The sequence below is a fragment of the Lepidochelys kempii genome, chromosome 6 (assembly GCF_965140265.1).
Source record: "Lepidochelys kempii isolate rLepKem1 chromosome 6, rLepKem1.hap2, whole genome shotgun sequence".
NCBI lineage: Eukaryota > Metazoa > Chordata > Testudines > Cheloniidae > Lepidochelys > Lepidochelys kempii.
The window spans coordinates 45,156,092-45,182,536 of record NC_133261.1 but is presented as its reverse complement, the minus strand read 5'-3'; the positions used below and the strand labels follow the sequence as shown (position 1 = coordinate 45,182,536).

The window sequence follows — 26,445 nt, the reverse complement described above, 5'->3', positions numbered from 1 at the left end:
GCAAGAGGTTCAAAGCCTGGCCCTATGTGTGGATATGTATGAAATACCATAGATTTTTTTATGTATATGTATTTTTATCAAACCACGAATTACAGATACACAAATATTTGCTGAAGAGAATATATCACCGGGATAGATTCCCTGCATACATTAAAACTCAGTTACTAGAAACATAAATAAATAATGACTATTGATCTCACAATGGTAATAACCTCAAAACAGCAACCTATAATAAAGTGAAAGTAAAATGTACATTGTAAAAAACTTTAATGTTCAAGTGAAGACACTAATAGCATCTCCGGAATTAAAAAGAATGATGTCCATGATTATAACATTTTACTCTTTTAATGTCGTAAAATTATATTTTAAAAAAATCAGTAGGATATTGCAAGGTATCCAAATCATTAATTCAGTTTTGACCATCCAAAACCACTTACCATTTAATTCTAATTCCTTTTCAGAGGAAAGAGAACTATTTTCAATCTAGCCATGAAATTAAAACAAAGACAGAAAAAAAACACCATTATTTTACCATCTTCCCAATTCTTAAAAGAGAGAACACATAGCTATTATCTAATTTACTCAAAGATAGAAACTTTTACACCCTGAAGAGTTCTCTTCTTCATTCATTGCACACAGAGTATAATCCGTTTAATTATTTACTGAATACTTTCATATTCTTTCCTCAGTTTAACACAAAGTTGATGAAAAGGACAAAGACTTTATGGTATTGGAATTCCAGTTATGGTAACCAACATGTTTTAAATTCCAGTAAAGGTTACATTTCAACAAGTGTATCTTTCCATTCACCTACTGTACCTCAGTTGATATATAGATACATTATTCTGAGCTGCGGTCAATGAGTTTCTTCTCCTTATACTCAAACATTCCATTTATAGTTTCAGGCAATATGTTACACATACACTTATGTATGCCCACTGCCAAAACTGCACTGCTTAATTCCTTACAGCTATAATAGCTTGAAGCGGTCCATGTCATAGCCAAATAACCTTAAATCTGGAGGAAATCTAATGTTGCATAAAGCAAACAATGAAAGTTCATGCATTACTTTTATGACTATATTAAAAAAACAGTCCTGAACATGAGAATGTAAAGTATCAAAGTTTAACAATGAAGAAAAGATGTAAAATGTTTGAACCCAAATGTATTTATTTACTACGCTGTTTTGCAGCTTTTCCTGTAGTATGCTCTATTGTAAAAGGTGTTTAGCACACAGAATTACATCAGTGTAACCAGCAAACTATTATTGCTGAAAGAGATAGAGTACTGGGAAGATTACTCTGAGACTTAGAAATCCACTTTGCCTTCATTCCTGTCAATGTACATGCCTTTACTCTCCTCAGAAAGTGTTCACTGGTTATTGCACAGACCGACTGGGGGAAACACCTCATTGCAAGTTCAGTTAAGACATACACATAAGCTAACGGTGATGACAGATCTCTCATGCTCTGCGCATCTCACGCCAGCTGTACAGAGGCAGCTATACGTCCCTCATTCATTACGGGTGCATCATTTGCTAAATGTGACGCTTTAGCAGAATACAAGCGGGCTGGAGTGGCTCGTAGCTCGCGAAGATTTAGTTGGGGATTGGTCCTGCTTCGAGCAGGGGGTTGGACTAGATGACCTCCTGAGGTCCCTTCCGACCCTGAGATTCTATGATTCTAAGATCCATGGAAGACCTTCCAGTCCCCAGCAGGGAATTGAGATCGGTGGTGACAGCTAGCTAGCCTCGCTCCCCCTTTCCTTCGGCCGCAAGCTGCTGTTCAACCACCGGCCAGCAGAGGGCCACCTTCCCCACCAAAACTCCCCTCGCTCGCTCCCAACCTTCGCACCGGCGCACGGACGGCGTGCGCCCCGCGGGGCTGTTTTGTATTGCAGCCTTAGCTCCGGCCGCCGCCGCCGCCCCCCCGTGGCACGCTCGTTGCCTCAGCCCCTGCAGCAGCGCTCGGGCAAGCTGTGTCGCTGAGCCTGCCCGTGGCCGCACCCCCCGGGGGATCCCCGTCCCCAGCCAGCCAGCCTGCGCAATCCCCGTCTCCATTACAACGCACGGGGCTCTTTGCCCCCGGCTCTGCCAGGGCTTGGAGCGACGGGGAAGCCCTGGCGGCCAGACACTCTTCTCGGGTCCCCCTTCGCTCTGGACCGAGCTCCAAGCCGCCGCCGGGAGACCGGACCGGGGGGCTGGGCAGGGGACAGGCTGGGAACCGCGCCACCCCCACCTGGCTCCGAGCAAGCCCAGCTGCGCTGCCTGCTACCTGCCCAGCCCCTGCCGCGGCGCACGGGGCGGACAGGTGTCTGCGCGCGCCGGCGGGGCGCTCTCCCGAGCCCAGCGGAGCCTGCAGGGAACAAAGGCGGCTGGGGGCGCTCCTGAGCGGGGAGAGGGGAAGGACCCCCAGTCCCATGACCCCCTAACTCAGCCTCACCCCGGCTCGCATCCCCCCCTCCGCCCATGGGCGCCCAGCTCCCGAACTCCAGAGCCCTGGATCCCCCGTCTCCTCTTCCCCCAGCCTTGGATCCCCCCGAGCCGCGCCCCCAGGCCCCCTTCCTGCCCATCCTCCCTAGGCACTCCCCTCTGCACGGGATCCCCTCCTCTCCCCGGCCTGCGTCTCTCCCGCTTCCCCGGGCTCACACTGCGCCAGGGGCTGCCCGCCCCCAGGGGCTGGCTCATGGGAAGGGGAAGCCCAGCCAGAAGTTGCCCCTGGCGGCCCCCCGCCCGTGCCCAGCCCTGACACTCAACTTTCCCGGCCAGGCGGCCGCGCTGGCGGAGAAGAGTGAGTTAGTTCGGGCCAAGAGACGCCTCGTACCTTGTTGTCCACGCAAAGCCTGCTCGGGTCGCTCCGGAAAGTCACATCCTCTCCGAGCCGCCCAGTCCCACCAGCCGCCTCCTGCAGCCCCAGCAACACAGGAGGCAGCTCAAGTGTCTCATCAAAGCTTTATGAAGGGTGGGAGGGCAGCAGAGTTGTTGTGAGGCTCAGATCCCCCCCACTCCCACCCCCACTCCCCGGCTGGTGCAGGAGCCTCTCACACAAGCCTCTGCCTTGGCTTCTTCTCACTCAGGAATTATTTAGATCTCCGTTTGGGCGTCTATTGGTCAAACTGTCTCCAGCAAGCAGCTCCAGCGAGCCCGAGCCACCAGCGCCGGGTTGCTTGGCTTAAAGGAACCGCACGCCTTTTCCCTTCCATCGCAGCCGAGTGGGACAAGCCCCTCACTCAGCAGAGCACTGCCAGCCCTTCCCTCTTTCCCTAAACTTCTTGCCCTGAAGGGGTCCGATCAACAACCCCCCTGGCCTCTTTATTCTATGCTAGTTAGTAATACACTCTCCAATCAGTTAATACCGGGGGGGGGATCCCCCAGAATTTCCCTCCCCCGATAATTATTCTGATTCACACACTTCGGCTTCCACAGCTGCTGACTCAGGTCTACTGCCTGCTCCTTAGTTTGCAACTTCTATATCCCTGCTACAAGGCAAAAGTGGTGTTTGACTTTACTAAAGAAACGCAGAGAAACCGAGAAATGACAACGAAGAACCACATCAAAATAAAACCCACCAGGAGTCTGAGCCTGCACCTAAATCTCTTAAACGCGGGAGAATACTAGTTTACGTGTTAGTATATTAAACAAACCAGATCCATTTAAGTATAGCTCCCTCACTGACCCCTTCATAGTTTGCTTTTAAGGATGCAATCAAGATAATAAGCATTGTTTATTAATGAACGCTCCAGATAACGTTACGCTAGTCACTTTCTGGAGACACGCAGGGGCATATTTGCACAATCTAGACAGCCTAAAGACTTTCTCGGAGGCATAACAACAGACAGAAATCCAAAACCCACCTTTTATTTTTAGTGGCTACTTGTACAAGTCAATATCAACAGCGCTGCATGTGGGACCTCTGACGAAACTCCCAAATTGGCTCTGGTTTGGGGGGTGTTTTTCTTCCCCCTTCAAAAATCTGGCTTGCTGGTTTCCCCTTCTGTTTATGCAGCAAATAGATTAAATTATTGATAGTGGAAATTGCATAGTGGAGGTAATAATGGAATCCTCTGAGTGAGTAGATCCATTTGATCTTGGTAAAAACAGAAAGATTTCATGCTCGCTCGCTCGCTAGGGTTAGCTCAAGCTTCATCAGACCTCTAGCGCTCTGAATGGGAGTGTGGGTGGGAAGCCACACGAGCGCTTGCTCTACACGCTTGACGTGTATGTCATATGATACCCTGGCTGCCTCGCATAGACACACTACTGCATGGATTACAAGAATCAAAATACCATGCATTGAGAATGATGCATCTTTTATTAACAGGGTTTCGTTTCAGTGCCTTACACATGTTTATGATGTTCTCACTTGAGTTGCTCCCATTTCCCCCAAAACAGACATAGTGTGAGTTAGTTTATTTTCAAAGCGGGATCATCATCTCTCCCATGAATCAGTTGAGGCAAATATATTTGTGAACCTTAAGGCCTGAACCTGTTGTCACTCTAGTCAATTACTTCAATTGCTCAGGCCCACTGCAAGGTTTTACTTTAACAAATGTATGTAAGTCATTTTTGCCTTCGGACAGCCTGTGTGCCTTTACTATGAAATACCTGCATTCATTAGATCAGAAAAGTTGTGACTATTCCAGGCTTTTAAAATTTGAGGATACCTAAGGCCTTCTACATAAAACAACTTTTGATATATGTTAAGGGGAGCAGCATGGCTTACATGTGGTTAACTTAGTTTGTTTCCCTACTACGGCTTTTAAAACTGTTTTAGAAACCTTAGTAAAGTACCACATTACAAGTCTTCTTGGACTTTTTTTTTTTAATGTGGTTTGGCTAAAAATCTAGTAGCATACTGAAAAGGACTCCACATTTACTGTCTCAATGATTTCCAGATCAGACTAACTCAGCCTACAAGTAAAAAAGATGGCCTTTCAAACTGCCAGCCCTGCAAACTCAGCCTGGGCTCTAAAAATCATGCTCTGTTCTTTCTGTCTGGTGAATAATTGCCAGTAATACCAATTCCACTGGCCAAATACTGCCCTCAGCCACACTGGTACAAACCCACCCTCTATTTCTGCCCTCAGGGATATCTCTGCCACACCTGTACAACCATATTTGTCTCAGTGGTGTTGCACAGGTGACCTTCTATTGGGAGGTTTCAGACTAGCAGCCGTGTTAGTCTGTATCCCCAAAAAGAAAAGGAGGACTTGTGGCACCTTAGAGACTAACAAATTTATTTGAGCATAAGCTTTCGTGAGCTACAGCAGTGAGCTGTAGCTCACGAAAGCTTATGCTCAAATAAATTTGTTAGTCTCTAAGGTGCCACAGATCCTCCTTCTGTTGGGACTTGTTCAAATTTGTCATCAGTTAACATATCTACTTTATTTTTGAATTTTGATCACACTTTTGTGGGACCATTCACATTTATAAATATAACTGCACTAGTATGGTTGTCTCCTGCAATTCACATGGTTTGAACAGGACACCATTCTTTTATATTGCACATTCAGAGCAAGAAATCTGAATGACCTACCATTCAAATGTAATGGCAGCAGGCTATTGAAAGGTTATAGTAGTGATAATTTAATTCATCTATTTTATTTCTACAGGGAGATCCCTTCCCTTAAATGCAATGCATGTGCACATGAACAGTATCAAGAATCCTGGATTAGGGACACTGAAGCAGCTATTAACTGTTATCTGGAAGTGGTGGCGGTAGCAGGGATATTGTAAGACATTTCTGAAAATGGTGACTGCCCTCCATTACATTGAGGGGCTAAACTATGTTAAGTCAAATAATTTTTGAAAGCAGTTCAAGGGCTCATCTGCACAGCAATTTTTCCATGCTGTGGGGCTGGTTTAATAGGACACAATAGATTCCTAGCTGTTATAACATGCTTTGGCCATGTCTTTGTAGGTAGGACCAGTGTTTTTAATCTGGGTAATGAACCATGTTACAGCCATTTAAAAACTATGGGATCATTAATCATGATACATTCATTTGAACTGTGCTCTGGTGGTGAAAAAGGATCACAAAGCTGATTTAACCAGGCAGCTGAGGATTTCCCCCAGGCTGCAGGAATCTCCAGGTGGCTCTGCCACCCCCATTCAGCCTTCTGCCGTGGCATAGGGACATACCTGGGGGACAATGCATGGTCAAAGTACCACTGTGCTCTGACAATGCCTATCTGGCCTAACCAGCCCCTTGGGGGTCATTACCAGCCAGCCTTTGGAGCCCCTGCTGGGGAAATAAAAATGCTTTATCTGGGTTTCAATATTAAAGTTTACCATACAATCTATGTTCCTGATTTTCCAGGCCTTGACACTGCCTTCAACGTGAGCTTTGCATGAGGGAGCATGAAAAGATCGGGCCCATAATTTATTAGATTTTTTTAAATAACTCAGAATACAAAGGCAATCCCATAGGCAAATCTACCCATCATTCTTAGATGTTCTGTCTGCTTTATGAAATATATAGCCTACTGCCTACAAAATTCCTATTGCAAGGATTATACCTCTTGAGATTTCCCGCTGACTCCCAGGTGAACCCATAAAGAGCGCTCTTATTACATTTTCACCTCACTATCATCTGAAAAATGATGTCTCATAACCTAACAGTGTCAGGTGAATACATTTTTCCCCAGTGGGGTTTTACAGGCAACAGCATACAGAGATATTTCAAACAAAAAGCAAAAATGCAGGCTGGATGGAAAGGAACAAAGCGATAAGAAATTATTTCCATATCAGATAAACTTCACTTTCAATCCATTTGCCATCTCTTAGTGTTCTGCAAGGCTCTTGGAATCATTATCATGGCACATCAACAGATACAAAATTTATTTTGTAACTGACAGTCTTTTGCCCCCTAAATAATTAAACTGGTTTTTCGTGTACATGAAATAAACTTCTCTCTCTCTTTTTATTCAACAAAAGAGAAAGAAGGTACAAATAAAGGTTGTCAATCAATGTAATGTTGATTTATCCCTGCAGCAACAGACGATTGCAAAGATCAGTGCTGTCTTGCTGACTTAAATTTGAACTATACCATGGGCACTAATGATGCAGTAGATAGCACATAGAAGAAGCAGAAGCATGCACTTCTGGTTTCTGTCTCTGCTGGGGTTATGAATTAAACTGACTGATCTATCAGGACCAAACCCTAAAAGACTGTAATTATATGATATAGTAGTTTGCAGGGTTCTTAAACTTCCCCTTCACAATGCTAACGGAAGCAGTAAAACTCCAATATTTAAAAGGAATAATCTTTTTTCAAAAATTCTGTAACGAACACAGTAGGTTTTTGAGTCTTTTTTCCCAACAAAACTTTTCTTGCTATCCTTATACCATCTGTTTTATTAGCATAACATTATCCCAACTTGTTTTTCTAAGAGAAAAAGGTCAAGAAGCAACCATTTGGATGCCCATCTCTCCTTGTTGTCAGGAAATATAAACTAATCCTGATTATACAAATGAGAATGATGTCAATGTACTCAAGTTTTGACACCAGAGTATTTTTTTCTATTAATAATTTTAATTGGCTGAGGTCAGTACTAATATCACTACAAGTATTTTATGTTTAATTATGTTTATTCATGTCTCCTAGTTACCTATCTTTGCTACTTTTTTTCAGAATAAAGGAATGGAAAATTGATCAAAATCAACTCAAGTGATGCTAAAAATCTCAATGCGCTATAAACATAATTTGAGTTTGCAGACAAGCCACATTTGTCATAGAATGACTGAATTTTGACTCTGTTGTATGACTACGTGACAATCATTGCACAGAAAATGCAGCACTTTAGGGTTCCAGGGTTTGATCCTGAAAGTGAGTGGGAAGCTTCTAAGCGCCCTCATTTTGCACTTTGCAAGTGCACAGCACCTTGAAGGATTGAGCCTAAATTTGTTTCAGCTGTATAAATCCTGAGCAGCTAGACTTTATGCAAATAAAATGACCAAGCTGTACTCAGTATAGGATGCAAGGCTGGGGGAAAGTGGCATCATGCCATATTTGCATTTCTCTGCCCCTGGGGCTTCTGGGAGTTGGTTTGGCAGGTAAGGCAAGTTAGAGCAGCTTAGTGCCAGCTTGTAGGTATTTCTGGGAGTCATTACAGCATTGTTGTGCTCTGTTCATATCTTCAGCACTCCCTATATAGCTGGGGTGCCAGGAGAAGGAGGCATAAAGCCGGCTGTACCAGCTCTATGCCAACTAGAAATTCCCCATGGCAGAGGCATCAGTAGCTGCCCTGTTAAAAGTGTGGAAAGGGGCCAGAGTCTGGGTTAGGATGTGGTCCAGGGTGTATATAATAGTTTCTTGGTCTCCTTTTTGGTAGTTTAAAATAGTCTAATTTACTGCTTAGGCAATTTCAAGAATGTACTTGGTAACTTCTAAGCAGGGCATGAAATCGCTTTACAATATGCAGAAAGTACCAGCAGGGTATCCAATATAATAAATATATTGCCTGTATTGACTAGTAGTTTTGTAGTACTGCATCTGCTCTTACAAGTCAAATAGTCAACATGAGAGGACAGCAATCAAAGACAGCAGCACAGCATAACGCAAGATGAGGAAGGCATGATTCAGGAGGCAAGGATTGGGAGGCCTCAGAAGAGCAGGAATACAGCAGTACAACACTTGAATGGCAATGCACAGACACAGCAAGCCTTCTCCAGAAGGAAAATTCAAAGTTGTATCTATACCTCTCTTGCACTCGCAATACACATAGAAAGTGGGAATTAGTTTACCCGGTGTCACTGCATTACTCCCATGTGCTCTTGCAGGCATTAAAAAGCCAGTGTCTGAGCAGAGAGCAAAGTATCTGGGTTGTGCATCGGAGTATCCGGTGACTACTGTGCAGTACCTGAGCAGTTCTAATGTTCACTGCATGACCCGCATGACTAACAAAGAGAGGTCCTGAATGCATAGCGCTTGGTGATGATGGGGAAGGGTGGATGAAATAACAAAAAGGAGGATCAAAAGCAGTTGCAGATATGGTAAAGAAAAAAGAAAATCCATCCCCGCCCCCTCCAAAAGAGGCTGTATGTGATTCCTCAGGGCTGGGGAAACATGAGCCATAGTCAGGTAGATTAGACAGAGAGAGAGGGAGAGCGAGAGATGTACTTCTGAGATGAATCCTGCTATTGGAGCTCTATGATTAAGGGAGATCAGAAAACTGCTACTGCACACGAGGGTGAAAGGTGTTAGGACTGAGTCATCTCCCCTTTCCTGTATGTGTTCAGGGTGTTTCAATTAGACGTGTTATAATGAATTATTTTTAATTTTTAAAAGGATCAGATTCTAGCAGTCTAATAAACTAAACCAATCATCTAGTCAGCCCCTGCAGCAAGCATGTTTCTTGCCAAAACTTACCAGTTAATAATCTCCTCATAGCCTGGGTTTTTTTTTTTTTTTTTTTGATATCTTAAAAATAACACTTCAAACCATTGGATGAAATATCTGTAACAGACCTTAGCAAACTCTTCTACATGCTAACATTATTTGTAGTTAAAAAACAAACACACACAGCCTGCAGGTGTGGGAGTCCCATTGATATTAAGAGGGGGTCAGAGTTGGGGGTTACATGTGTGAGGGGTAGCATCTACGTGTGTGTCTGAGAGCAGAATTTGCCACTCGATTTTCCTTTGTAGGTTGTCATGCCATTAGTTTTATACTGCTGCTGTACACTTTTAAACAGCTGCCACATTCCAGGCTCAGAAGTGAGTTAGGGGATTCCTGTACATGTAAATGTTTATACAGCTTCTTGAGAATGAAGAGCGTGTATAGCTGTCAGCTATTATAATTATTTCCAGTAATCCTTCCTTTTACCAATTCCAGGCTGAGGCATCCTATACCATACACAGCAACGTATCTTGATCTTTCTGATGAATTCAGTGGGCTTTGGATCACCTCTTTAAAGCACAGGTACAGCTAAGATACACAGGCCTTTCAGTTTTAACTAGTTAGTGTTTTTTTTAAGATGGAGTCAGGATTTTTTAATAGCATATTCAAATAGCTCATCAGCGAAGTACTTCTGAGCGTGAAGCACATTGTTCATGTTCAAGTGTCAGAAAATAAAACATCTGAAAAACTATGGAAGATGGTTTAGTTTCAGAGTATAAATGTCAGTACATTGAGACAAATTAAATATTGTACTGGAAACTAACCCCAGACCACACCTTGGTTTTCTCATTCAATACCTATGGCTTGTGGTGAGAAGGACCTTTATTGAATGATTTGTGGATAGGATCAAGATTGTCTTTAAAACACTTTTGTTTGCTGTCTTTCATTTTATCAAATACTTGGGATTATAAATCTACCATTAACTTAATAACTGGCACCATTGTGTATGTAGACTTCAAAGCACTCTTTGTTTGAGCTCAACAGAGAGACAGGTGTCAGTCTTCCAGTCTTTTTAACTTTTTCTTCTTGATAAAATGAGTTGAGCCCCCAACTGGGGCTGAAGAATGCTTGGTACATGTGAGGGGATGCTGTGTGTGCACAGATGACTGTAAATGGTCTTTGCATTCCCACCTCCTACTCCTGATCATTGGTATGTTTTGTGTCAGTCCATTCCTTGGTGCATGTTACCACAGCCAGAAGGATGCCAGTATCACTGCAATGGGTACCGATATCCTTGTGGGGTTCTATGGGGTCCTTGTAGCTGTTGGTGTTAGCTGGGATGTAGGGGATAGCCTGTCTATACCCTCTTTCCTCCAGCGACACCTCCAGTCCTGGCCACAGGGAGCGGTAGTTGGTGAAGGAGCCACTATGGCAGCACTATGCCCAGTGAGGATACTGGGGAGATTCTCTGGGTAAATTGATTTATGGGCAGCTTTGCACTGGCAGAGCAATTTGTATAATCCATTGCTTTATTAATTGTAATTGTGAAGCTCTCATTAGTTTCCCCCCCCCCCCCCCACAAGCTTGAATATATCATGCTTCTAAACTTTCAAACTTTAGTGCATAAATTAATTGTATGGGCCATCAATTGACTCTCTGGACATGGCACTGCATGACAAATATATTCCTTGAGCTAGAATAGATTAATAGAAATTAGAGATGAAAAGATGTGTTAGATGTAGTCGAGCCCCCTCCCCTCTCCCCGCTAATGCAGGTTGTAGACCCCAATCAGCAACTATCAGATGTAAATAACTACCATATGATTTCTATTTAAAAATCAACGTATGTTTGTTAGGAGATATTTTAAAATAATCTTCCTTGTGCTGCATACCATTTTCTGGATGAAATCTGTTCACTTCTGTGCACCAAACTCTGACATGCCCTGCTTGGGTGTGCAAGGCCTAAACCGTGCATTTCTGCACCATGGAGAGCCTCACAGGAGGAAGCTGCATCATGGACGTGCCTTCTGTGTCAGGTCTCAACAGGGTGATGAATGTGGGTAAGGGGGATGTAAGCATGTGGCATCAGGGGTGGCCAGTGTGCTCACAGGTAGTATGGAACCACATGACCACAACTCCACACAGAACCAAGGATTTAAGGCACATCTACTATGTGTTCCCTAAGCACAGAGCTATTCCTCATAACCCCATGCCCATTTGAACCTTGCGACAGTTACCCTGGCCCTGGAACATATGATGGAAGGGAGGATTCCCTTCCTCAGACCCGGTATACGTTTCAAAGCAACTTCAGTTGACCATATCCCTTTTAGTCTGAGTTAGGGGTGGGATCCAAAGCCCACAGAAGAGACTAGAAATGTACCCATTGACTTGAGGGGACATTGGACCAGGCATTTTGTTTGCTGGTTCAAGGGTTAGTACCCAGGAAGTGTAAATCTGTAAATAATATTTTGTGCCGTTATTCCATGGACACTGTTTATTTTCCGTTCTGTTGCTATACTGCTGTAATGTGAATGCTTTCAAGAATCAGCTTTTGGTTTTATACTCATTCCTTGTATTGCGTTTGTTATTTTTGTTAGTTTTTGCTTTCTCTCTAGCTATACCTTATTTTTGCTATATGCAATACATTGTCCTCATTGTGTCCGTAGTTACATTAATGTAACCACCATTGAAGGCAACAGGGATGCATAGAGTGTAAACTGGGGCAGAACTGAGCATTTTATTTTAAACATTGTTTTCTCTTACAGAGAATGTAGACAATTATATATGTATTTTTGTTTCTGTTCATTGCTTTGCCATGCTGTATTTTCCAAGTGTGAGCCTTTACCCTTCTAGGCATGTATAGCTTTTTCCCCTTTGGTTTACTAATTTGGGTTACAGCTCATAATATGAATAATATACTCCGATACTGTACCTAGAGCACACTGATGAGGCCTAAAGAGCTCTTCTGTGATGGGAATTAAGATCAAAAAGGATACAGAATGTTAAATATTCAACATTTTTTCCTTGGATTTTAAATACAGAAAAAACAGTTTTGATGCAAAACTCATTGCAACAGAATGTGTTACTTAGACTCTCAGACCATGTCATTTTTAGATACGAGTTGCACTGAGGGAAATCTCTTCATATGTAAATTATGACATTTTGACTATTGCTTCTTGTTATTAATGTTTATTAGTGGTGTTAAATAATCATCTTATAAGTAGTTGTGTCAATGTCAAATAAAGTAAATGAGAACTACTAGAATTTAAAGGTTTATTTTCAATTAGTTTCCTAACGAGAGGCTATTCATTTTATACAATTAAAAATAAAATTTCACCATTTTTTTCTTTTAGGAAGTTTAACTGTCAATAAATATTACTTGAAAGATCTGGAACTACTGTTCTTAGGATCCCTAATTTGCATTCTCTTAACACTTTGTTAATTAAGTGTTAATGATTTTTATTAATGTAAAGAAAGAGCATTGTGAAAAGAGGGTCTAATTTAAATATCAAGATACAGTAAAGCTGTAACAAATGTGACTTATTTATGAGAAAAAATAAACTCACTGGCTCAAAGATAGACTTGGTATAAGTAGCTGCCGCACTCGCCAAATTTGGCCCATGAATATTTGGATACCATTTATTGATAGCCCACAAGAAGTTTTGACTCATAAACATGCAGACAACTGCTCTCATCAAGTTATTTGCTATTGATTGCACAGGAGACTCATACATCATCAAAGATCTGGATAGGTCAGTTACCAAAAAAACATTGACTTTTTACCTGTGTGGGGTTTGTTCCCCTTATATTGGGTCCAATTCTGCAGCTTTTCACTCATGCCAGGATTCTTTTTAACATCAGTGGGACTCCTCATGTATTGACTGCAAGATGAGGCCCACTGTGCGTGAGGGCCTATTTTAAATACTGACAGTATGCTGGTCACAGCCCAGTGTTCCCATCCATAAAAATACTCTTTAATCACCCCTGTTTTGCCCTGTCTCCATCTCGCAATGGCACTTGTACTAAATAACTTGCAAATAGTCCAAATGCTCTTCCCGCTCAAAGCTTGTTTGTAGTAATACTGGTATATGGAAATATGAAAGGTTTAGGAATGCTTTATGAGTACATGAAGTTCTTTTCACTATGTGCGGGAAGTCAGATTTTAAAATAATATCCCTTCTTTTAGCCTCTGTACCTGTATTCTGCTTGGGTTGTACCACACTCTCATTCAGCCTCTGTCAAGCCAAGTTGCAATGGCACTTATGAAAATTAGTGTAGTGAAACAAGCTCAGCAGTGGTTGTGGCCTAGGTAAGTCCTGTTCCAGTTTATAACCTACACCTTACCGCTGCATTAGGTGTATACAGTCTGAAGTGCTGGGTGTGGTTATTTGCATTGTGCTTCTACCTCACATCTGGATTGTGTCACAGCAATGCTGGTATCTGTGTGCTGGGACTATAAACTGTAAAGTTAAGGAATACTTGTAGGTCCACGGAGGGCATTTTTTGTTGTGCTGTTTTTGTTTTGTATCATTCTTTGTACAGATGTTCCCCGGGTTACTCAAGACCTGACTTATGCAAATCCGCATGTATGGAAAAAGTTCTCTAAGCTAGAAATAGAAGGGTTTTTTTGTTTGCTTGTTTTGCATAATGGTCAGGTATACGTTTCCGACTTATGCAAAATTTGAGTTATGCAAGGCGTTCCGGAAAGGAATGATTGCATAATTTGGGGAGCGTCTCTACTAGAGATTAGGCAGCCTCTTTCTAGAAGAAGTTTAAGAATGGGCTGGTTTGCATTCCAGGGTTTGAGTTAAGGCTATTAGAAGTTTTGCACATTCTGTTGCTTCTGTAGGCTGAGTGCATTGCACACACCAGGGGCTCTTTGCATTCCTCCATTCCACCCCACAAGACCCCTGTATGCTACATCCCCCTCGTTCAGGAATTCTGCAGTCCCCGGCTCGCTTCCTTCCTCGTGCTCTATGTGTCTGCCATTCCAACTTCTTCCCATGCCAGCAGCTCCGAGTGCCCCAGATTCCCCTCTGCCTCCCTATTTCTCCTTTCATTCCCATGTCAAGAGCTCTGTGCATCACCCTTCTCCATATAATTGTCCTCACTCACATGCCAGGGGGTCTGTGTTCCCCCTCATTTCCCTCTTCCCCATCATTGTTGAAGTTCTTTGTGTCTCCTCATTCCCACATCCACTACTTGTCCAGGGTTCTTTTTGTTCCCTTTGCCACACACCATTGTTCCCCATTCCCCCAATGCTTGCAGCCCATTCCCTCCTGCTCCCTCTTTTTTTTTCTTTTTCTTTCTGTCTGCGAGATAAATCATTCAGATGACAACATATTAAACTCTACTGGAGACAATGGGCAGAGCTATGATGGGGGGAGGGGTTAATTGCTGCCATCAAATGTAGCCTAGCCTTCAAAAGTTATCAGGCTATCATCACATTGACCGTAGGACCTTGCTTTGCTCAGCCAGTTGCTAAAGCAACATGGATACATTGTTGCCATTTTGGCCTGCCTTTGGGAAGCCGAGTTTGAGACAGTGACACTGAAGGATCAGGAGACATAGGCAAACTGAGCTGAAAGAGTTTCAGCTTTGTGGCTGCAGAATCGCCAGTAGTTCCTAAGGGAACATGTACTGAACTCTAGCTGACTCCCAGTTTTCAAAAGGCAATAGGCATAGCACACAATCACCATGTGAACAGTACTGGCAGAAGAAAGCCAGGAAGCTATTCTGTTAATCAATGTGCCAGGCAGCTGTCATATAGAAATAGCATCTGGTGAAATAGCCACTTGTGGGCAGGGAGGCATATCATCACATTCCTATGGCCTTGACCTATTGCTCTCTGTCCAGTTGGCTTGCCCATTTCTTGTTGTCAAAAATTGGTATGAACCTAGAAGAAAATAAATTTGATAACGTTCACCTCCTTTAGCTTTCTTGATGTCCTGAATTCCATGCCTCACACTACCCATTTCCTTCCCATCCTTGATGATAAAGGTTTACAGATAAATGTTTACAAGATGCTGGCTGTATCAAACAAATTTTTCTAGATATGCCTCAAAAATTCTCTTCATGTCTTATGGGCTCCCTAAAATTTTAGACCTACTAGATACATGTTTGTGAGCCCTGCAAGAAATCTTCAGTAGGAAGGTAGGTGGGAAGGAGTAGCATAGAATGATTATTTGGTGCCAAGAACAGTAGATTGAGGAAAACCTCTGTACATTTAAGAGAATGATAATCTAGGAGAGAGCTCTGCTACAGCCAAGATAAGCAATGAGGCTTCTGGAAAATGTCCATGGATGGGAGATTGATGATTGAGACTAGGTAAGTGTAAGGCCTGGAGAACAGAAAAGCAGATGGTGGGTTGAAAGTGCTATTGTCGCTGGATATCAGACATAACTGGGGATTGGGAAGAACTATTGTGTGTAAGGCAACTATTGAGGGATAAGAAACAAATGGATTTGATATGGAGTGGGAGGGGGAAAGGAGGAGACAGATAGAGAGATTCATGGCTGGACTCATCCCTCTCACCACGCCATGGTCCAAATCACATAACATGACAAAGACACACAATGAGGGGCACAAAATTATTTATGAATAACACTTAAAATGCTAGGTTTCAGAGTAACAGCCGTGTTAGTCTGTATTCGCAAAAAGAAAAGGAGTACTTGTGGCACCTTAGCGACTAACCAATTTATTTGAGCATAAGCTTTCGTGGGCTATAGCTCACTTCATTGGATGCATTCCTTAGAATGCTGTAGGGTGCATTCCTTTGGTATGAATGACTCTTTTTGTAACCTTTGTTTCATTATTTTGGATGTAATTAATTTTCAACAATAAAAATGAGGGGACATCATGTGTGTGTAACACAGGTACCCCCTGGACTACAATGAGAGACATCGCTTGAAATGAAGGATATTTGAGAGATCTGGTCAGCCTTACATTCACAGGAAAATACCAATTCTAGAATTTAGATCAGCCTAGCATCACCTTCTCAATAGAGATGGTCAGATTTTTCAGACAAACAGCTGTGCTTTTTTTAAATGATCAAAAACTGTCCTTTTTTTAAATGTCATTCTTCATTTAACATCTGTGTAATATTCCATTTTGAAAATTTGATAACATTTGGTTGTCAACATTTTTATAGCATTTTCTATAATGTTTTCAATAGAAATATGGGGAAATGTTGAAAAAAATTGAAAAACAGGTCTGTTTTGAGGAATTTGAAACAAAAATAACTTTGAAATTTAAAATCTTTTGGCAAAAAACAACCATTTCCTGACCAGCTCTAATCCTCAACTTTAAGGGCCAAATTTGCAAAGAAGTCTATAAGTCCAAGGTCTGTGTACACAAATGCAAGCACAGTTGTAAACTGTAACTGATTATATGCAGAAATCAGGTTCATGCTTATTGAGATGAGTAATGCGCCATTTGCTGATACAGTTGTATTAATTGCACACACAAATATAGGATATAAATTGTAATTGAATTTTTGCATGCAGACTTTGGCCTGCTTTAAAAAAAAAGACACTAAAATTGAAACAGTGTAATTGTCTGTGGGCGAAATTGGGAAGACTTCCCAGGCAAAGAGAGATATTATGCACTATGCATGCATGAGGTATATTTTGCACCAATAGCTAATTGTTACATTGTGGGGAAGTAGCAGTTGAGCATGTTTTGTTGTAAATTTAATATTTTTCTCAGTGTTTTGGTTCTAATTGCACACCTGGGATTTCTCCCCCCCCCCATTTGGTAAAGAATATTTACCTGGTGCTAGAAAGGAAACTGTAGCACATAACAAGCTAAGAATAACAAATTTATATATGTTAGACAAAAAGCTCTAACCCACAGGACTGGTTGAGACAGGCTGCAAGTTCTGCAGCTATAATGTACTTGTATATCTTCAGGTACATTACAGCCTGACATCAGATCCTCAACAGAAGTAACTGCCTAAGGGGAAGTTTATTCCTGTTATGGAAGTGGAGTAACAGTTCAGGTTTTGCATGCCCACTATGTGGCATAAGTGGGGTTGAGCCAATCCCTCCCATACACCCACTTTTCCTGTTTCTTAGGGAAGGTCTGGATAAGAGTTGGGTAAGGGGTGAGTGATCCCTGACTAGCACAAGTAAGACTATATAATAGCCATTGTTCCACTTGCTTGCACATTGGACAGGCTTCCAGAGTATTGTTTTAACAGGATGTGCAAGGAATAACTTCACATAGCCATCTGTATGCAGGATTGGGTCTGATGTGTATTGTATGCTGAAGTTCCCATAGCTTTATAATATTAGCGCAACACATTAGAGAAGGTTATAGATAAACCTATATTGTTACATCCTAGTTGCTCTGTGAATAGATGCTACAAGTTTCCAGTGTCATCAGTCTCATGATGACATTCATGAATGTTTCTTAATAAATCCTCATTTAAAAAAAATTCTGAGATATAAAAATAGATATTTGGCTCATATATCACTTTTCAACTTGTATATCAAAATGCTTTACATTTGGAGGGGAAGTATTGTTATGGGGACTGTTGATGGGGAAACTGAGGCACACAGAGATGCTGTGACTTGCCCAAGGTCAGACAGCAGTTCAGTAGCACAGCCATGAATATACTGAGATCTCATCATATCCAGTTCAGTGACCATGCTGCCTGCCTTTCCTTCCATTCTTCCTTTAAAGTAGCCCAAACAAGCCTCTTACAAATTGCACATTTCCTCAGGTTCACATTGCACAGGGGTTGCTTACACAATGGTACCTTCTCAGATATATTCATGTTTATGGGACTTCAGGGGTCATTTGCTATTCAACTCTTGATGGAGGGAACCAATATTTAAAGGTTTCTTGAATACTTCAGCATGTATTTTGACATTTATTGTAATGACAGCATTCTAGACAGAAGCCTGTCATCCAATAAACTTAAGACATCATTTTAGCTATGGCATCTGTAAAAAAGTCAATAACTGCCTTATCAAAGGGCAATCATGTCCAATGTGGGTGTCTGTGCCAATTGTGTTCTGAACAGCTGCAATAACCTAGGTTTCTACACCCACATTTCCTCATAATTATCTTCATGAGGCTGAGGTAGTTAAGGCCAGATCTTTAGCGTTTCCTGGATGTCAAAATATCCACACACCTTCTGTAATTCTGAGGCTACCAGCCCCCTTTCATATTCCTCTTAGTTGGTCCATCTAATTATCTAGTGCCATGGCTGTTTAATGCATTATTCAAGACACACAGTGAATTTCAAGGTATAGTGCCTTCTGTTTTAAAAAGGAAACAACTTGCATAATTAGACGTCCTTTGATGCACAAAACATATAACTGTATTCGATACAGACTCCCTGCCCCTTCCAAAAATGAACATTATTTTTTACAATCATAGTTAGATCTGTGTCTTTAAAAGTCTCTGTATTTCCAACATCACTAACCAATGCATTCACTTCAGATGTTTGTAGTCTACTTCCTGTTTCAAGAGGGAATTCATTCTTTCCACATGTGGTACATTCAATAAGGGTTTTAAATGGCAAACTAGTGAGAAAGTTATAACTTAATGAACATGTTACTTAATCCTCCTTATAGAATGTCAAAATAAATTGGAGGCTATAATATGTGGCTTGAATATCCATCTTGTTAAATTGTGTTTCTGTGTGCTGTGTCTGAAGAAAGTCAGATAGACTGGACCGCTCCTACCACCACACAAAAAGTGGGTGAAGGAAATGGGGGAGGGGGGCTGGGGAGGAATTATAATGTAAATGTAAATTCATAGGGACAGATCCTAACCCCTTCTTGCCCCTTTGCTAATGTCCCACACTAATGCACCAGGGGCACAAAGGGCCTATAAAGCTTCACGAAATGTGGGGAATCCGATAGTTGCCATAGAGCTTGTTCTACAGAAATTTCTTTTAGCCCCTGGCACACAGGAAGTGTATTGTGGTTGGAAGGGGCGTAGCCAGCATGCACTGCATTAGGGTGATTGTCAGCCAGTGTGGGACCATTACAAATCAGTCCTATTCAAAGAAGCAGCCAGGAGGCTGCTTTAAGGTCTGTCAGGGACAGAAATGACCCCTAGCTGTCCTGGGAAGCAGGGGAGCCCAGTGATAGCTCAGAGGTGAGAATCAGGCCTATCTCTGTCAGTGACGTCAATAGGAGGAGTTTTTCCTAAGTAGCCCAGAAGATTTTGTCCTTTGTTATTACATTCAAGCAGAAATAGAAAGTGCAATATACAGTCAATGGGATCAGGCTGTACTCCTGTTGCAGCCAATTGCAAAACTTCTATTAGCCTTAGTGGCAACAGAGCCATGTTCAATTTTGCCACAGAGGAAGACCCATACAGGGTTTAAGTTATATATAGTATGTAGAGTCTTCTGTTTGCCAAAGTTATGAGTACATGGACAACAGAAGATTTGAAAACATATATGCAACTAAGGGCCTAATCCTGCAAACACGCAAACATGGGATAACTTTATTCCTGCACATAGTCCCATAGAGATTGCCCTAAAGAGCTGAGTGGGACTAAGCAGATAAAGAAAGGTAGTCATGTGCATAAATGGTTTGAAAAACTGAGCCCAAAAATTGCAAGCACAGAAGGAGGCCAAAATATTAGTAACTGATACTGCACATTCTGCAAGTGTGAGAAAGTCAGGCAAAGACATTGTTCCTTTGTGACTGTGGGAATTATATTTCTAACTTATTTACTCTTTATACCAGTGAGCTCAGCAGAGGACTTCCTAGCAGCACACAAAGGCCCCAAACCCTGAGATCTTTACTTATGCAGACTCCTATTAATTCACAGGTTCGTCCAGAATCTTTTCTATTGTACATTGCCCTAGTCAAATTCACAAATCAATTTATTTTAGCACTTGGCTCTCATTTATTCTTTCATGAAACCCAGAAAAGGGAAAAATCCTTTTCAGACACCTACACCCAACATATATCAACTAAGAATAGAAACAATACAGAAACAGATGGAAATGTTAATGCTGACACTCACAAGCACGCACCACACATTTGTGAAATAATGAAAATGGGTGGGCAGTTGTTATGCGCACTCCATGCTGGCTAGTATATTTTTCTGGCCATACATTTGCAAGAGAATTTCTCAGAGATATTTTCAGTTAAGCAGAGCAATCACTGCATAGAATCTCTCTGGCATGTGGGTGTAGGAAGTCACAGACGTTGTTCATGTTTTTTGCACTGCGCTGGTATTAGTCAGAGCCTGTCCCAGAGACATGTGGCATGTTCAGTCATATGTGGTCTGGTGTCCACTTGCCCCTGGTGCCTTCTCAGTATGTATGATAATGGGGCTGCCACAAGACGGAAGGGGTGAGGGTGGTGACAGCCTCATTGGCTGGAGCCTCATGGAAATACAAGCCTCGTAACCGGGGGGCAGAAGCTGGGACTGAAAACAGAAGTGTCCCTTAGGACAGACTTGCACTTCTATGAGCCGTTATTCTGAGAATGGGTATCAAATTCTAATAGCCAAGACTACAAAGTCTTTTAATTCATCATGTGTCCACAATTTGCGTGGCTAGGTTGATTCACTGAACATGAACGGCAAGGGGGATTACAAATTCAATCATTTAGTTCTCAATCTTTGCTTTTCCAGATTGCATATTTCCACAATAAAGACAGTGTTGCCATTTTTGCTGGCCTCACCCCCCAATCTGTTATCCTAAATTGTGCATGGGGTATATTAATTTCACAAAGAGCATAGCATGAAAAATGCTGCATTCTGTGATCTCCATCTAATCTTATGCCCAAAAGGAAGGAGCCATATTTAGCCTCATGTCTAGTCATATGCAGAAAGAACATACTTCCCTTTGGCTGGTGCTACCTACATAAAGGGCATTTGGAATCAATACAGAGTGAGAACACTACTTGCAGAGTAATTTATTGCCCAGTGGGAGAAAGGGTATCCGAATTTGGCCCAGTCCTGTTTGTTAGAGACATCCCATGTCCACTGATCTTTACCAGGAATGGGTAGAATTTGGCTAAAGAAGAGAGAGGGAGAGCAAGAGAGAAATGTGGGAAAAAAGAATATTCAAGAGCTAGAAGTAACAGTTGTACAGTTAAAATAGATGGAAATATATAAAATTATCCATGGAGTAAAAGAATCACATCAATAGAAACTCCCTGGCAACATAAGGTATGACAGAATCATTTATTTTTGGAATTCGATGAGTTTTAGCAAGGAACACAGCAACTAATTAACAATAGAGGTGTCCATATAGTAAATCAATCCCTGGGTGACAAAGGGAAAACTCTAGTTGGGAAGGGGGGTTAAAGATGATTTTAAGTTAAAGGAAATTGCAGATTAGGGGAGTTCATTAAAACCAGTTGATGAAGAGGGAACACTTTTGATGTTGACCTCTTCTTGTCTGGTCTCCCACCATCTTGTGTTTGGTTAATAAATGCTTCTTATTTTGGGTTAGCTGGCATTCCGAGTAAGGTTAAGTTTCAGAAGCAAGTGCAGGAAATGGGGGAAAAACATGCAGATCACAACAAACCCCCCCCCCCCACTTGCCCATCCTCAACTCACAACCCTCATAGTAAACCTCAGCAGCCAGTTCCCTGTGTCATTGTGCTATGGAGGAACATGGAGATGTTGACTGACTCCTCTACAACCAAGTCCAGGACTCTCATCAAGTGTTTCTCCAGTAGGGGAGCTAGATTATTAGACGTTAATGATTGAAAATGTAATAAACAATAATATGCGTGACGTCCCAGGGGATTGCTGTATTTGTTTTCTGAGGAGGAAGTGGGGTGTGTGTGTGTTAACCATTCAAACTCTGATTGTTTTCTTATGTATATTAGAACAACGTATTTCCATTTTAGCTTTATTTGCGGAATTCGGTGTCCGTATTGAACATTGGGTGTAATATTTACAAAGTACCTTTCCAGGGAGGTTGTTTATCAAGTCCCCCTATCACAAGCGACAAGGGCTGTTGAGTAAAGAGTTATATGACACTGCTTTGGATTAGCCTGAGGTTCGTCGCATCAGGAACGGCGAACTATGTCTCCTGTTGGAGTAAGAAAATTCCCTTCCTCCCAGAACACCACCAGCAGCCCTACAATTTTCTCGGTTCAACTGTCAGATAAATTGGCAGCTACGGTAACTGGATAATACCTCCCTTACCGATGCATTCACGGGAAACCTTAGCCACTGTATTAGTCTGAGGCAGGGATTCGCAACCCACTAGGCAAGCGAACTCCGCAATTCAGACTGACAGCCGATTTTTTTCCGTATCAATCCGGGCAGTGCGGAGTGTCACAATATTTACTCCTCTTCCCCGCCTGTGAGTTAGATTTTGGGAGGCCATGGGAGGTAAAGGGAAAGGAAAGGGAGCGCTGCGCCTTTAACGGCTCCCCCCCTCCGTCATGAGTCTCCTGTTCCAGCTTGCAAGCCCTGCCGAGCCGTATTTAAAGCGGCACCAGCTGGGCAGGTGGGAGGTGGCGGTGATGCTGGTGCCTCGGAGTTCCTTCGCCGCACGCTTTGGAATTGCATCCGCTGAAGCAGAAATCCCCCCTCCGACACAGCTGAGAGAGGAGAGGAGGCAGTTCCCACAGGGCTCGCTGGCTCGATTCCCCACAGGGCTCCGGGGGGGGGGAGGCCCAATCACCGTCACCCCCTCTCCCCCCGTTTGCGTGCCGAGCCGGGCGCCCCGTGCCTCCCTGCCGCGTGTGTGTGTGTGTGTGTGTGTGTGTTGTAACCACACCCCGTTGTGAAATCGCCCAGCCGGCGCGGGCTACTCCCTTCTTCCCCGAGCTACGCGAGCGCGGTGCTGCCGGAGGGGGCAGGAAAGCGTCCAGTCCCCGGGGAGGGGCGTGCGGGGGGCGCCCACCCAGGGGCGAGCCGGAGCCCGCAGGTGACCCGAGAACAAAGGGCTCCGGCGAGGGGAATCACCGCTCTGCGGGGGAAGAGCGGGTCGGCCCCTGGGGTGGGGCCCGGGCAGCCGCCTCTGCTCCGGCTGCGGAGGGCGCCAGGGGCTGCGCGTGAACCGCCAGCGTCCGCGCAGCGAAGCGGATTCGTGACTCTCGGAGACACCCCCCGCCCTCGCCCTCGCCCTCCTCCTCCTCGCCCGCCCCCGGCTCCCAGGGCCCCGCGCCTTGAGCCTGCACTGCTACCGCGCGGGGGAAGCCGAGGCGAGAGGTTTCCACCGAGCGAGGCTCTGCCTCCCCAGTTAAAGCCATTGCGCGCCTACTGGATGTGTAGCAGCTCGATCCTCCCTGGGAGGCTGAGAAGGCATTGCACGCCCCTCTCCCCAGCTGCACTGCCTCCCTCCCTCCCCCCCTCTACGCCGCCCCCGGGGATCTACCTCCCCAGCCCCGACCCACGGGGCTCCTTTTGCACCGAGAGGGGCAGACTGACTTGAAACCGGGCTAGGGGGAGAGAAGGCAGGGAAGGCGAGTCTCCTCCGAGCCGATCCCCGTGCACTGGTGGAATGACACCCACTCCGCTCCGGCAAGTGCTGGGGGAAGCGCGAGAGGGGGAAAGACAAATAAACTCTCTGTGTGTCTGAGAGAACAGCCCCCTTAAAGAGCCGGAGACCCCCGGAGCCTCGCTACCTGCGAGAAGCTTCTGCTACTGCTGCTGCTTTTCCAAACTGCTGACTTTCCAGAGCTTATTTTTAGCCCGGAGACTAAATATTATTAGCTACATTTCTACGTAGGAAGAATCGAAGGGGGGGGGGGAAAGAGATAGATGAGCAGAAGGCTCACCAGAATGGTCTCCGATTGTTTTTTTGCGTTAAGGCTTCAGTGTTGTTAATTTCAGAAGCTCCCCGTTTTAATTATAGCAAAGTAGATACAGATCTTGATTTAGCAACACTCTAAGCGACATGCACAGTTCTTGCATACTATCATATGTAACACACATAGATGCATCAGTGATCTATCTAGAAATCAGTTAAGCTCTGTGTAGCTAAAGATCAGTTACATCTCTATCTAAAGATCAGCGGCATCTCATTATCTAAAGATCAGTTTAATCTTTATCTAAAGCATGCACACACAGAGAGAAAAGAGATTCTTAGATTTAAACAGATACAAGTTAACTTAAGTCTCAGTGAAATCTCATAAAGATTCTCCTACCTTTTCTATTCCTTTCCACACACAGGTCAGCAACAAAGGTAACAAAACTAGGCAAAGAGCAGGAAACAATCCCCACATAATAGACAGTTAGCAGCTAGAGGTGTTGTTGCTAGGGGGTTAGCACCCCTGTGCTTACCTTAGTCACAGCTAACACCACAAGCAGTGGCTAGATCTTGGAGATAAACACTTGCATTTCCCAAAGTTGACACCGTTATACCAACCCCCGGAGCTTGCAAGACTCTTTTTGCCCCCTATTCCAGCCTGCGCCGCTAGGAATGCAACTTCAGCCAGCTCCAAAGAGGCGACAGAACTGGGGCTTGGTTACAAGTGCGATCAGCTTCCTAAACGAGAGTCTCTCCTTCAGCCTGATCTTTCAGTGTAAGCTGATGTTCAGGGATAGCCGCCTTTTAAGGGCTACAGGATTCACTCCGGAGTCGAGGCAGATACCTGGGGTGCTCCCACCTCTGCCTAACCCAGTGCCCCTGTCCAAGGTACTGATCGAACCCCCTTTCCCCCCAGCGCTCCCAGGACTGCACAGGGTGCTCCAGGTGGAAAAGGACTAAAACCTATACTTTAATTAAGTGACACTTGGTACCGCTTTAGACAGTTCCGTTCATTTCCCACGCTTTGTCACGTGAATATTGCCTTGCCAAAGCCGTCCTGTTAATAGATGATCACATGTTGACTGGACCCTTTGCTTTGCAAGAGGATCACCCATTTCATTATCGGCTGCATTCACTTATGGACTTCTTTCTCTTCCCCTTCCCCCCAGCATCTGTAGATAGACCCAGGGTTCTTAATATTGGGATGCTGCTCCTTGTAGCCATTATAGTTCCTTGCATTAACTCTCTATCAATGGTGCATACAAATGTCAAGGAAATACCCACATATGCCACACATAAATCAGACTCTATGCCCATATAGAAAAGGTGAACGAGAGGAGAACTTGACAGAGCCATCAGCACTGAGCACTCAGATATTCCAGGTCCCCAGCTCCAAGTTTGTTATACGCAGTCTTTGCATCGCAATCTTAAAGAGCATTTCAATTAAAGTTATACTGTCTAAAACACAATTCACCCGGCCTCAGTGGGTTGTATTCTTTGGCATATTAGGTACTAGAAAGCTGAGCCATGAGATTAGATACTGTTGTTAAGCAACGTCTCAAACATTTTTTGCAGTTATAGAAAGAGATTTTTTATTGGTACTCACCATTGTTTCTTTGCTGTCCTGGAGACAGAAGTGTCTTAAAATCCAGTCTCTCCAACAGATGCTGGAAGGTAATGTGTCTTGTTTGAAGTCATCATGTGAGAACTTCTGCTTTGCTCAGTGGATCGCCCACCACTTGGTGTGACTTATGAATCTAATAACCCTTTGCAATATCCGCAAGCTTAAACTCTCCACCACCTTGGTGACTACAGAAGACAGAATGCAACTGGCAGGGATTTTAAAAAACCTAAAGATTTACGCAAACGCCTTAGCTCAGAGACACGTTTCCCTTTGAGTTCTTACGTGATTTTAATGAATGAGAGAGGTTACCAGTGATTACAAACTAACATGGTATAAAACGTGACACTAACCGCCTCCCAGTAAATTGGGAGTTTGACAGAAAGTTCCCGAGGAAAGTCTTTTCTGGACACTCTCTATACAATAAACTCAGCCTCCAGATCACTTTCCGACAACCTCCTGACTCGCACCTGGGGCTGTGCAAGATGAGCTGGCTCTGGAGATTTGCATTGGTGACAGGTAAGGAAACATTTGGCTTTTTAGTGTCACGTTCACTCTAGCTAACACGGAAAGCACTCCCGGGACTTGTTGCATACTAGTTCCTGCAGAGTGTAGCCAAAGGAGGAATATGTACAGTTATCAAGAGTGGGTCACTTGGAAACCCTTGTAATTTACAAAAGCAGAACTTCTGAATAAACTTCTCTTTCCCACTCTCCTTTTGACACAGCGTTGTGAAATAAGATCTGTGTCTGATGTTCCTGGGGAACGTCTGGATAAGCAAGCGACCTCTGA

At 43.5% G+C, this 26,445-nt stretch overlaps 1 protein-coding gene across 5 annotated transcripts in view; it reads right to left on the bottom strand.

Moving 5' to 3' along the window:
- BDNF (brain derived neurotrophic factor) overlaps positions 1-25,774 on the bottom strand; it is a 46,525-nt gene extending 20,751 nt beyond the window's left edge. Inside the window, exon 1 of one of the 5 annotated variants that reach the window (XM_073347787.1) lies at positions 25,639-25,774. In XM_073347787.1, coding sequence (XP_073203888.1) covers positions 25,639-25,641 — 3 coding nt within the window. In that variant the 5' untranslated portion in view covers positions 25,642-25,774. Of the gene's footprint in view, positions 1-2,822; positions 3,135-3,852; positions 4,156-24,429; positions 24,523-24,565; positions 24,849-25,638 lie in introns of those variants that run through there. The other 4 variants (XM_073347790.1, XM_073347786.1, XM_073347789.1 and 1 more) reach the window with 4 other exon arrangements.
- Between the last annotated feature and the right edge of the window lie 671 nt (positions 25,775-26,445).